Source organism: Schistocerca cancellata, chromosome 10 (assembly GCF_023864275.1).
Source record: "Schistocerca cancellata isolate TAMUIC-IGC-003103 chromosome 10, iqSchCanc2.1, whole genome shotgun sequence".
Classification (NCBI taxonomy): domain Eukaryota; kingdom Metazoa; phylum Arthropoda; class Insecta; order Orthoptera; family Acrididae; genus Schistocerca; species Schistocerca cancellata.
The window spans coordinates 204,629,165-204,642,515 of record NC_064635.1 but is presented as its reverse complement, the minus strand read 5'-3'; the positions used below and the strand labels follow the sequence as shown (position 1 = coordinate 204,642,515).

Genomic DNA, 13,351 nt, shown 5'->3' with positions numbered 1-13,351 from the left:
GAGATTTTGAAGATGTTCTTCAGTGGTGGAGCCAGTGACAACAATGTCGTCCATGTAATTGATACACCCAGGGACAGGGAGCAATAATTGTTCCAAGAATCGCTGAAAGAGAGCAGGGGTGCTAGCAACCCCGAATGGCAAGCGTTGGTATTGATAGAGGCCGAAAGGTGTGTTAAGGACCAGGAACTGCCGGGAAGCAGCGTTGAGAGGAAGTTGATGATAAGCTTCTGACAAGTCAGTTTTAGAAAAATACTGGCCTCCAGCAAGTTTAGTGAACAGTTCTTCAGGACAGGGCATAGGGTAAGTGTCGATGAGGTGGTGGTGGTGGTTAGTGTTTAACGTCCCGTCGACAACGAGGTCATTAGAGACGGAGCGCAAGCTCGGGTTAGGGAAGGATTGGGAAGGAAATCGGCCGTGCCCTTTCAAAGGAACCATCCCGGCATTTGCCTGAAACGATTTAGGGAAATCACGGAAAACCTAAATCAGGATGGCCGGAGACGGGACTGAACCGTCGTCCTCCCGAATGCGAGTCCAGTGTGCTAACCACTGCGCCACCTCGCTCGGTCGTCGATGAGGCATCGAGCATTTACAGTGGCTTTGAAATCGCCACAGAGACGAATATCACCATTTGGCTTAGTAACAACAACGACAGGAGAGGACCACTCACTGGAAGTGACAGGAAGCAAGACCCCTGAAGTAGTGAGACGGTCCAGCTCCTGTTTTACCCGATCATGAAGGGCCACAGGAATGGGCCGAGCCTGAAAAAACTTAGGCCGAGCAGTGGGTTTGAGCGTGATATGAGCTTCAAAGTCGTTTGCACGGCCTAACCCAGGAGAAAAAAGGGACAAAAATGTCGTCGACAAGGAATCCAATTGGGCATAAGGAATAGCATCAGAGACGATATTGACAGAGTCATCTATGGAGAACCCAAAAACACGAAAGGCATCGAAACCAAAAAGATTCTCTGCGTCACTCTGGTCGACCACAAATATGGGAACAGTGTGAATGACGGATTTGTAAGATACCTCAGCATTAAACTGTCCCAAGAGAGAAATCTTCTGTTTATTGTACGTCCGTAATTGCCGAGTGACAGGTGACAGGAGTGGAGAACCCAACTGAAGATACGTCTGAGAATTAATTATAGTGGCAGCAGAACCGGTATCCACCTGCATGCGAACATCTTGACCAAGGATTTGGACAGTGAGGAATAACTTCCCTGAAAGGGAAGAATTGCAATTGACAGACAACACAAAATCAGAATCAGCGTCATGTTCATGAACATCATGTATGCGGTCGGATTTGCAAATGGAAGACACATGACCTTTCTTTTTGCAATTGTGACACACAGCCCAACGTTGGGGACAATCCTCGCTTGAATGTTTCGTAAAACACCGCAGGCATGAAGGAAGTTGCCGGGGGTTTTGCTGCAGTTTCTTTGCGGGCTGTTTATGGTTAGGCCGAGGCTGCGCGTGGGAGCACACTGCGGCCACGTCGGCTGGTGGGGACACACCGCACGCGTCGTCAACAGCGCACAGAGGTTGTATTTTCCCGACATCACCCCACGCCTCTATTTGCGCCCCAGCGGCGCGAGAAATTTCAAAAGACTGTGCAATGGAGAGAACTTCATCTAGAGTCAGATTTGCCAACTGAAAGGCACGTTGCCGAACTTCTTTGTTGGGCACCGACCGGATAATAGCATCCCGTACCATGGAATCGGCATAGGATTCTTTGTGAATGTCAGTAACAAATTGACACTTTCAACTGAGGCCGTGAAGTTCAGCAGCCCAAGCGCGATAGGATTGATGTGGCTGTTTTTGACAACGATAAAAGGCAACACGAGAGGCTACCACATGTGATTGCTTTTGAAAATAGACAGACAGAAGTGAGCACATTTCAGCAAAGGACAAAGACGCAGGATCCTTCAAAGGAGCAAACTGCGACAACAACCGATACATTTGAGGTGAAATCCAGGAAAGGAACAGAGACTTACTTGGTTGTTCGTCCGTGACATGAAATGCCAAGAAGTTCTGTCGAAGACTTTTTCATAATCAGAACAGTCTTCCGCCGTCTCATCGTAAGAAGGAAAAGGAGGTATAGCCAACGACGAGAAACGCCCCGCATTTGACGCCGCGACGAAATCGCGAATCGCCGCTGTTAAGCGTTTGCTGTTCAAGGAGATTTTGCAATAGTTGCTCGACAGTAGCCATAGAACCCTGTGGGTCAACCGTGAAAAGGAAAAATCCCATCCTCGTCGCCAATTGTTATAACGTCAAGTTTAACACACATATTTCAGTACGACATAACACATATAAGTCACAGAGTAAGTTGACAAGCAAGACATGTGTACATTTTAGGATTTGAATGAACACTGAGTCCCAGTCTACCGGCCGCTGCTCAGCTGGCCGCTTAGGTGGCGCAGCTGCTGGATGGCTGGCAGACAGCGCCGCATGTAGAGGACGCGCTTAATTGCGCGGCGGCGCTTTGAATGACCGGCGAGTCACAACACAGTCATCTTCAGCTTTTGAGATGAATTCCAAGCAAACAAACACAATAGACACTTAAAAAGATACCTCATGTGTAACAAATAAATCAAATCATATAGATCGATAAAGCAAAAATGTGACAAAGAAAACCTAAAAAATCCTAGACATTTAAATTTTACTGTGAAGAAAGTTTATGCAATAATGACACCAATTACAAATGTTCTATCAGAAGACTGATAAAATTTTGTATGTGCTGCAAGTTATCAGTTATCCACGTGTGGATTATCTAACGTGTGCATTGCCTGGGCACAGTTTGACTTCTTTCTATCTTTGTTTCTTTCTTTTTACATAAAAAAATACAAACTGAAGTCAGAATATTCTATCAAACAGAGAATGTATATTTTGTTCAAGATACAAATTAGCAAGGAAAGATGCTAGCCTTGTTTAGGCAGCTAGAATGAAATTTTTATGAGCCGTCAAATGTTGCACAAAGTTGGACATTAGACAAGAAGTCAATATTTTACAGTAAAAGTCAAAACAGAAGAACATAAACAAAACTGGAAGGAATATATGGAATGAATTGAAGAAACAAACATTTCAAAGATGCTCTTACTGCGTAAACCCAAAGGAAAGAAGGGTGTAAGGGGGAAGAGGAGGAGGCGTAACTGAGGCCAGAACAGATAAAACAAAAAGAATACAAATTTGTAAATAACTGGGGGACAAAAACATCTGTGAATGGTTAAATAATGATGTGTACAAAGCAAAATGTGAGCAGCTAAGTGACATGTACAGAGTGAACGTAAGGCATTCGGTAAAGGAGGAGAGTGAAGACGAGGTGATCAAAGTAGCCGTTATTATGGACACTGTGGCACTGAAATACTTTGATCTGTTATTAGAGTGTGCAGAACAAAATACGTCTGATTATACTGATGTTCTGACCCTCTGAGAAACAGAACTGTCATCAGGAATAAAATGAATGAAACAAAGGAAAAGAAAGAAGTTGACTGTTACTGCCAGAAGCGAACTGAAAGCCAGTGACATTAAATACAGTATCTTTTTAAGTGTCATTTTGTAAATAAACTAAGTTTTTCTGGTTGTAGTGTGGAACTAATACAGTGAGTTTTCTAATGTGACATGTGACACATCTTGTAAATACAGACTTCTTCTTCTTCTTCTTCACCTTGTCCCTTGTCTCTACAGGTTTGGCACACTATTTTCGTTTAGGTATTGTTAGTGATAGTTGATGGCTGAATATTTCCTTCCTGATACAAACCTCCCTCACACAGGTCAGAACTCATGTAGCTCCTCTGTTGGGCTCTAGAGTAATCTCATGTTTAAGTATGAGAATGCTTTCAAAATGTGTAGCATGTAACTGAGGCAAAATGTGGGTACAATCCTGATATTTACCTAGTTGGATGTGTTAAACTACCTAAAAACCACATCCAGGCTGGCCGGCACACTGGCCCTCGTTAATCCACAAGGTGGATTTGATCTGCGGTTTCCTACCTACCTGCCTGTGTCCTGGAAGTCGTGTTTTAATGTGCATCGTTTCTTGGTTAACTGTGCAGTCTTGGGTCTGATTAAGGCTAATAACTAATATTTTGCTGTATACTGAAAGGAGTGAAGGTAACAACTCGTCACACACACACACACACACACACACACACACACACAGTTATAATTTTTAACATTTTTATGCAGTGACAGCAACTGATATTGTTTATATCAGTCACACAATGAGGCCCATACAACGGGCTCAAAGTGAATTTGCTACAGCTGGTTTAGTAGAAGTGACAAAAACTTATGGTTATGCTTCAAGTTTTATAAAGTTGACTTAGGGCATGGCCTGTTTTAGGCAAACATTTAAATAATATTTTATGTTCTGAAGAAGACATTATTACTAACGTTGAAACCTAGGTAAACGATAAAGTTAACCTGCAACTGTAGGCTGTATATTCTTATATACACACAGTTATATTGTCCCAGCCACCTACCTTGTACAGGTGCTGCAGCTTGGCTGGGTTGGGGGTTCTGACAGGTGGAGGGGGTGAGAAAAGGATGTAGGAAATGGGAAGGAGGGTTGGCTGACAGCTGGAAGGGAGAGGCAGCAGTGGAATGGGCTAGGAATGTGGTACTGATGACCTCACAGTGGAGCATGGGGAGTTGCATGTTGTAAATGGCATTGTGGCGGAATGGATTGGGAGTGGAGTAATAAGGAATCAAAATTATTTGGACCTCCCGTCACCCCTTCTGCAGCACTAGCTTCTCTGAAATACATACATGGGAACTGTCCTTACAACACATCGTTTGAACCTGCAGTCCCCTCAAACTAGATGTGCACTAGTCTCCATGCCGCAGCACCCCTCCCCTCCTTAACCTCCATCCCTCTCACTCTCCACTCAAATTCTCCTCTTGAAAGGCTCTCTCACTTCTATTTCACAAATAAGGCTAAGTTTATCACTCACCTCCCAACCTTCCAGGTAATTATCTGTCGGCTCTTCCTTAATTGCTACCAACATCTGGGTACACTGAAAGCAGAAACATAGCACATTATACCAATATGCAACTGTAATGTGGATAGAAAGAGTATTTGAGGTAAATTGTCTCCCAAACACACAAACTTAAATTTTCAATCCCACAAAGAGAATTTTCTGTCTGAAGCTGTTGGATAAATTGGTTTCAAATATATTTCTACTTTATGGTACAATTTAGACAACAAAAATATGGAAAAACAAGCAGCTACAACAGAATTAAAATACCTATTCTGTAGCTGAGAATGGAAGAAAGAGTAGAGAGGAACTTCCCGACAAAAGAAATATTAAATTTGCTATTAACACTTAGCTGCTTTCACCCATGAAAACACCAAATTGGTAGACATAACAATTCATTAAAATTGGACTGAGCACAACTAAGCTTGTGTATTTACATTTTTTGGCTTTGCCAATTCATAATCAAATTGTCAGCTTCCAAACGAACTTCGATCTCAGACTATGCTACAGATCAACCTGCCCCCACAAACTATTTACTACAACAAAATAGAGAAGAAAAACTAAATATTGTCAGTATTCTGTTTCAGCTCTGTTTATGCACATACAATGTTACAATCAAGGTTATGTGTAAAAGCCAATGCCTGGTTAGTTAGTTAGTTGGTTATATGTTCCATAAATCATTTGAATTATTCTTTTATTAAGGTGATGTGGAAACAGTTAATTTACAGGAAATGTATACATGATTAGCATTAACATTAACAACACAGTATTATTAGTTTTTTTTAGGTTCAACCTGTTCACAAAGGCAGAGGAGGAACTGACTGCACTCTTGAGGGAACTATATCAGTGGTCACCTGAGTTGATATGAAGGACTAAGAAAAGCTGAATGGTTGAGGAAAGAATCATTCCCCTGATTAGTTCTCACCTAGTTTAATGCCTTCATAGTTGTATAAGGCAACACACTAACCACTGTAAATTAACTGGGGAAATGAATGACAGTCAGGAAAGTAAGGTGAGAGTTCCCATCCTATGCCTCACCTGCACATAAGACAAAATGTTCCATGAGTTCCTGGACTGATATTTCTATACCCCTCCCATCTCTGTATTACATGACTCTTAAACTGCGTACAGTAGTTGGAACCCTTTGGAATAACCATGTTGAGAGGCATTAGTCTATTGTTGTCAAGATGTGTGGACCTATGAAATGTGTGTGTGTGTGTGTGTGTGTGTGTGTGTGTGTGTGTGTGTGTGTGTGTGTGAGAGAGAGAGAGAGAGAGAGAGAGAGAGAGAGAGAGAGAGAGAGAGAGAGCAGACATACAGTGATTCAGCACCATCTGAAACTATTCTTGAGCAGCACAAATGTTTCTGTGCAGACCAGATGGCAGTGGACGATGATGATCACAATGGTTGCCTAACAAAAAGTTTGACCAATGATAACATCATAGATGTAGGTAATTTGTTTAAAGAGCATCATCACATGACGTCTCATATGATGGAGGAACTAAACAATGGTCCTGTTTAAATAGCATGAAAATTTGAAAAAGTGGAAGGTGTGCAGAAGGACTGTCCCACATACTCTGATAGTCAGTGCTGAATGACACACACAAGTCTGCACCCAGACTGCAACACTGGATGGAAGACATTTCTGACAGTTAAGGGGAATATTTATGACCAATGTTGGAACCAGGGCATTATCTACAACCATCAGTAGCCATTTACTCGAAGATGGGCTACCAGCAAGGGAAGACTCTACAGAGTTCTTAGGTTTGAGATAAGCACTCCAGACACAGGATTTCTTCCAGTATATGTACACCACACCAGTCAAATTGTATTATTATCAAGAAAATTTGCCTAACTTATTAGAAAAGGAAATTCTCAGTTGGACCTGTTGTTGTTGTTGTTGTTGTTGTCTTCAGTCCTGAGACTGGTTTGATGCAGCTCTCCATGCTACTCTATCCTGTGCAAGCTTCTTCATCTCCCAGTACTTACTGCAACCTACATCCTTCTGAATCTACTTAGTGTATTCATCTCTTGTTCTCACTATACGATTTTTACCCTCGATGCTGCCCTCCAATGCCAAATTTGTGATCCCTTGATGCCTCAGAACATGCCCTACCAATCGGTCCCTTCTTCTTGTCAAGTTGTGCCACAAACTCCTCTTCTCCCCTATTCTATTCAATATCTCCTCATTAGTTACATGATCTACCCATCTAATCTTCAGCATTCTTCTGTAGCACCACATTTCAAAAGCTTTTATTCTCTTCTTGTCCAAACTATTTATCGTCCATGTTTCACTTTCATACATGGCTACACTCCATACAAATACTTTCAGAAACGAATTCCTGACACTTAAATCTATACTCGATGTTAACAAATTTCTCTTCTTCAGAAACGCTTTCCTTGCCATTGCCAGTCTACATTTTATATCCTCTCTATTTCGACCATCATCAGTTATTTTGCTCCCCAAATAGCAAAATTCCTTTACTGCTTTAAGTGTCTCATTTCCTAATCTAATTCCCTCAGCATCACCCGACTTAATTTGACTACATTCCATTATCCACGTTTTGCTTTTGTTGATGTTCATCTTATATCCTCCTTTCAAGACACAGTCCATTCCATTCAACTGCTCTTCCAAGTCCTTTGCTGTCTCTGACAGAATTACAATGTCATCGGCGAACCTAAAAGTTTTTATTTCTTCTCTATGGATTTTAATACCTACTCTGAATTTTTCTTTTGTTTCCTTCACTGCTTGCTCAATATACAGATTGAATAACATCGGGGAGAGGCTAGAACCCTGTCTCACTCCCTTCCCAACCACTGCTTCCATTTCATGTCCCTCGACTCTTATAACTGCCATCTGGTTTCTGTACAAATTGTGAATAGCCTTTCGCTCCCTGTATTTTATCCCAGCCACCTTTAGAATTTGAAAGAGAGTATTCCAGTCAACATTGTCAAAAGCTTTCTCTAAGTCTACAAATGCTAGAAGAAAGATTAAGGAAAGGCAAACCTACATTTCTAAGATAAGGCGTAAGGTCAGTATTGTCTCGCGTGTTCCAACATTTCTACGGAATCCAAACTGATCTTCCCCGAGATCGGCTTCTACAAGTTTTTCCATTTGTCTGTAAAGAATTCGCGTTAGTATTTTGCAGCTGTGACTTATTAAACTGATAGTTCGGTAATTTTCACATCTGTCAATACCTGCCTTCTTTGGGATTGGAATTATTATATTCTTCTTGACGTCTGAGGGTATTTCACCTGTCTCATACATCTTGCTCATCAGACGGTACAGTTTTGTCATGACTAGCTCTCCCAAGGTCGTCAGTAGTTCTAATAGAATGTTGTCTACTCCCGGGACCTTGTTTCGAGTCAGGTCTTTCAGTGCTCTGTCAAACTCTTCACGCAGTATCGTATCTCCCATTTCATCTTCATCTACATCCTCTTCCATTTCCGTAATATTGTCTTCAAGTACATCGACCTTGTATAGACCCTCTATATACTTCTTCCACCTTTCTACTTTCCCTTCTTTGTCCGCAGCTCGTGGTCATGCGGTAGCGTTCTCGCTTCCCACGCCCGGGTTCGATTCCCGGCGGGATCAGGGATTTTCTCTGCCTCGTGATGACTGGGTGTTGTGTGCTGTCCTTAGGTTAGTTAGGTTTAAGTAGTTCTAAGTTCTAGGGGACTGATGACCATAGCTGTTAAGTCCCATAGTGCTCAGAGTCATTTTTCCCTTCTTTGCTTAGAACTGGGTTTCCATCTGAGCTCTTGATATTCATACATGTGGTTCTCTTTTCTCCAAAGGCCACTTTAATTTTCCTGTAGGCAGTATCTATCTTACCCCTCGTGAGATAAGCCTCTACATCCTTACATTTGTCCTCTAGTCATCCCTGCTTAGCCATTTTGCACTTCCTGTTGATCTCATTTTTGAGATGTTTGTATTCCTTTTTGCCTGCTTAATTTACTGCATTTTTATATTTTCTCATTTCATCAATTAAATTCAATATTTCTTCTGTTACCCAAGGATTTCTACTAGGCCTCGTCTTTTTACCTACTTGATCGTCTGCTGCCTTCACTACCTCATCCCTCAGAGCTACCCACTCTTCTTCTGTTGTATTTCTTTCCCCCATTCCTGTCAATTGTTCCCTTATGCTCTCCCTCAAACTCTGTACAACCTCTGGTTTAGTCATTTTATCAAGGTCCCATCTCCTTAATTCCCCACCTTTTTGCAGTTTCTTCACTTATAATCTACAGTTCATAACCAATAGATTGTGGTCAGAGTCCACATCTGCCCCTGGAAAGGTCTTACAATTTAAAACCTGGATCCTAAATCTCTGTCTTACCATAATATAATCTATCTGAAACCTTTCAGTATCTCCAGGGTTCTTCCATGTATACAACCTTCTTTCATGATTCTTGAACCAAGTGTTAGCTATGATTAATTTATGCTCTGTGCAAAATTCTACCAGACGGCTTCCTCTTTAATTTCTTACCCCCAATCCATATTCACCTACTATGTTTGGACCTAGATCCCCAAAAAACATTTTAGTTGCTTGTCCACCATCAGTATGTCTAACCTACATGTATGTGACTGTAATATGTACCTTCACATTATTCATAATTACGTTTGCATACATATTCCTGAAATACTTCATTCTATCATCAGGTTGATAATGTGACAATAATGGAAACTTTACCAAACATATTTGAATTTTACATTAAATGTCCATTTCATCATTACCATGAATCTAAGAACTGACGACATGAACTGCTTACGGCTATACATTTATGTCATATTACTGACCTGTGATGCATCCTCAACTTTTGATGATTGCATGATATTCACAAAGCTATCCTCATGCCATTCTTGAGACTACTCCATATTCCCTGCCTTCCTAACTAAACAACAGAATATACGACAATTAGCGAGGACTACACTTACATGTAATTCTGTCAGAGACAGCAAAGGACTGGAAGAGCAGTTGAATGGAATGGACAGTGTCATGAAAGGAGGGTATAAGATGAACATCAACAAAAGCAAAACGAAGATAATGGAATGTAGTCGAATTAAGACGGGTGATGCTGAGGCAATTAGATTAGGAAATGAGACACTTAAAGCAGTAAAGGAGTTTTGCTATTTGGGGAGCAAAATAACTGATGACGGTCGAAGTAGAGACGATATAAAATGTAGACTGGCAATGGCAAGGAAAGCGTTTCTGAAGAAGAGAAATTTGTTAACATCGAGTATTGGTTTAAGTGTCAGGAATTCGTTTCTGAAAGTATTTGTATGGAGCGTAGCCACGTATGGAAGTGAAACATGGACGATAACTAGTTTGGACAAGAAGAGAATAGAAGCTTTCGAAATGTGGTGGTACAGAAGAATGCTGAAGATTAGATGGGTACATCACATAACTAATGAGGAGGTATTGAATAGAATTGGGGAGAAGAGGAGTTTGTGGCACAACTTGACAAGAAGAAGGAACCGGTTGGTAGGACATGTTCTGAGGCATCAAGGGATCACCAATTTAGTATTGGAGGGCAGTGTGGAGGGTAAAAATCGTAGAGGGAGACCAAGAGATGAATACACTAAGCAGATTCAGAAGAATGTAGGCTGCAGTAGGTACTGGGAGACGAAGAAGCTTGCACAGGATAGAGTAGCATGGAGAGCTGCATCGAACCAGTCTCAGGACTGAAGACCACAACAACAACAACAACAACAACAACACTTAAATGTCTCAGTAAAGATTCATCACTTAATACATTTCATTTGAAACAAATGGTGCACAATAGGAAGACCTGGTTTGTTCTTCACACTAACTGCGACAGGACTTCCTCATATCCACCAAACCCAAATGCACTGCAATACAGTGTAAATGCATAATGCTTATGGATAATCAATTTCTCAATAAGAGCAGATGTGCCAATATTCATATCACCATACAGGTTCAGTTGTACCTGGTACAAGTAAAGAAACCCATTAACTGCTGTCTGCTGGGCACTTACATGACACTCCCATGCTGGGGAAATGAACCTGTTCGGAACCATGGTGTTTTGCTTGGAACCTTTCCTGCCTCTTGCATTCAGGTTTTTCTTTGGACCTTTTCGATCTCTTGCATTAATCCAACTTGGTGAGAGTATCAGACTGACAAACAGTACTCAAGAATTGACCGAACAAGGATCTTACAAGCAACTGCTTTAGTGCATCAATTCAACTTTCTCTGGATTCTTCCCAAAAATCTATCTTCCTTATAACTACATTTATATCGTTGTTCAACCTTAAGTCACACTGAAGAAAAATTCCTAGATACTTGAAGTTGGGACTGACTCCAAAGGCTGACCACATAATCAGATGATATCTGCTCTTTTTATCTAATAATGTGCACTGCATTACATTTATTTCTAGCAACACACTATATATTGCGGGCAACCACAGTTGTAAGAACACATTCTAGTTAAACAAAGCAACAGCAGCTGTTGAATAATTCTTTATTAGTACAACCATTTTCACAACCGAAACTTGCGTCATCAGACACATCTGAACAGATAAACCAGAGAGTGGAGGAAAAATTTAAAAAAAAAATGTGACAAGAGGTCCATTGAAATCAAATGTAACTTTAATGATGTTTAGACACTATATCTATGGAATGGGCAAAAACCCTCACGAGAATCACGTATGCAGTAAGCATAACACTCACATTCAAATAATTTACAGTAAAACAGAGATCAGCAAATGTACCGTTACTCCAGCCAAGTTGTATCTTATTTGGACTACCATTCCTTTTAAGGAAGTTTTACTATAAGTGAGAGTGATGGAGGCATCCAATAATCTCTATGTTTTGCTATAAATGATTATCAGTTTCAGTGACTGCTAACCATCTTCAGATCTGCTTGAAACATAATCTGTAATAAATCCAGGGTGGAATCGTCAAGACATACAAACAAAATCAGCCAGGCCTCATCGAGCACCATGAAAAATGTGGTAAGAACTAGGTCATAGTGCTGAGTGTGTTATGAATACTAATACTACTACTACTACTACTACTACTACATGATCAGGCCTAGTTGACCGCACGCATCTACAAGTTTCCTCCTCCACTGTATTCTGGCCATTGCTGCTATCCGCCATCCGTCCACATCTATTGACATTTGTTTTAAATCTTCATGGAGTCTATCCCTCCAACACTTCTTGGGTCTCCCTAGCGGTCTCTTTCCTGTAGGTGTGAAATCCAGGAGCTTCTGAGGCCATCTCTGATCCTCCATCCGGGCCACATGGCCGGCCCACAGCATTCGTTTGGCTTTGACAGTTCCTGCTATGTTGGGCTGCTGGTATAGTTCCTCAAGCTCTTGGTTGTATCTGATCCTCCATTCCCCTGTATCTGCATCCAGAACCAGACCGAAGCACTTTTCTCTCAAAAACAAGGAGCTTATGGAGGTCCTGTTTCCGGATACTCTGTGTCTCACAGCCATATAGAACAACAGGCTGGATCAGGGTTTTGTACAGTCGAATCTTGAACTGTCTGGAGAGAGATTTGGACCGAAGCAGTTGTGCTAGGCTGTGGTAAGATCAGTTTCCTGCTTGTATTCTGGCATTGATCTCTGCTTCACATGACGAATTCTCAGTGAAAAGTGCCCCTAGGTATTTGAATTCTTGCACTCTCTTGTAGGAATGGTCACAAACCTGCAGTGATTGTAGATGATCAGCAGTCTGACAATGACCACACGTCACAACGAAGTACTCTGTCTTAGCTTCATTTATGTTTAGCCCAAATTTGCTGGCAGCCTCCTTTAGTGCTTTGGTCGTTTGCTCCAACTCCTCTTCCGACCTAGAGAGTAAACAGATGTCGTCTGCATAGGCTAAGTATGCCAGTCTCTTTCCTTCGATTTCAATCCCTTCGTTCTCTTGGAAGGTCTCGCGTACGATCTTCTCGAGGGCAAAGTTGAACAGGATAGGGGACAACCCATCTCCTTGCCCGAGTCCTGTCACCATTTCAAATTCCTCAGTTACGCGATTTCCCATCTTCACCTTTGCATGTGTTTCATTCAGACAGATCTTTATCAGATTGATGAGTTTCTCTGCTATGCCAGACTCCCTTAAACAGTTGAGCAGGCTCTTGCGATGTATGCAGTCATAGGCCTTCTTAAAATCAACGAATAAAATATGCAAATCTTTACCATATTCACCCAGTTTCTCAGTGAGCTGCCGGAGACTGAAGATGTGATCACCTGTTGACTGTCCTGGCCGGAAACCTCCCTGGTACTCCCCAACCACCGATTCTGCCTCTGGCTGAATTCTATGTATGAGGCAATTGGACAGGATCTTATCGCAGATGTTAAGCTGGGCGATTCCTTGATAGTTGTTACATTTCAGTTTGTCGCCCTTCTTAT

At 41.5% G+C, this 13,351-nt stretch overlaps 1 protein-coding gene across 5 annotated transcripts in view; it reads right to left on the bottom strand.

Moving 5' to 3' along the window:
- The window catches only part of LOC126106623 (zinc finger protein 112-like), a 50,121-nt gene that overhangs the window by 28,213 nt on the left and 8,557 nt on the right, over positions 1-13,351 (bottom strand). For all 5 annotated transcript variants that reach the window (XM_049912976.1, XM_049912975.1, XM_049912979.1 and 2 more), the window contains exon 4: positions 4,949-5,011. In XM_049912976.1, the coding sequence (XP_049768933.1) occupies positions 4,949-5,011 (63 nt within the window). The remainder of the gene's footprint in view (positions 1-4,948; positions 5,012-13,351) is intronic.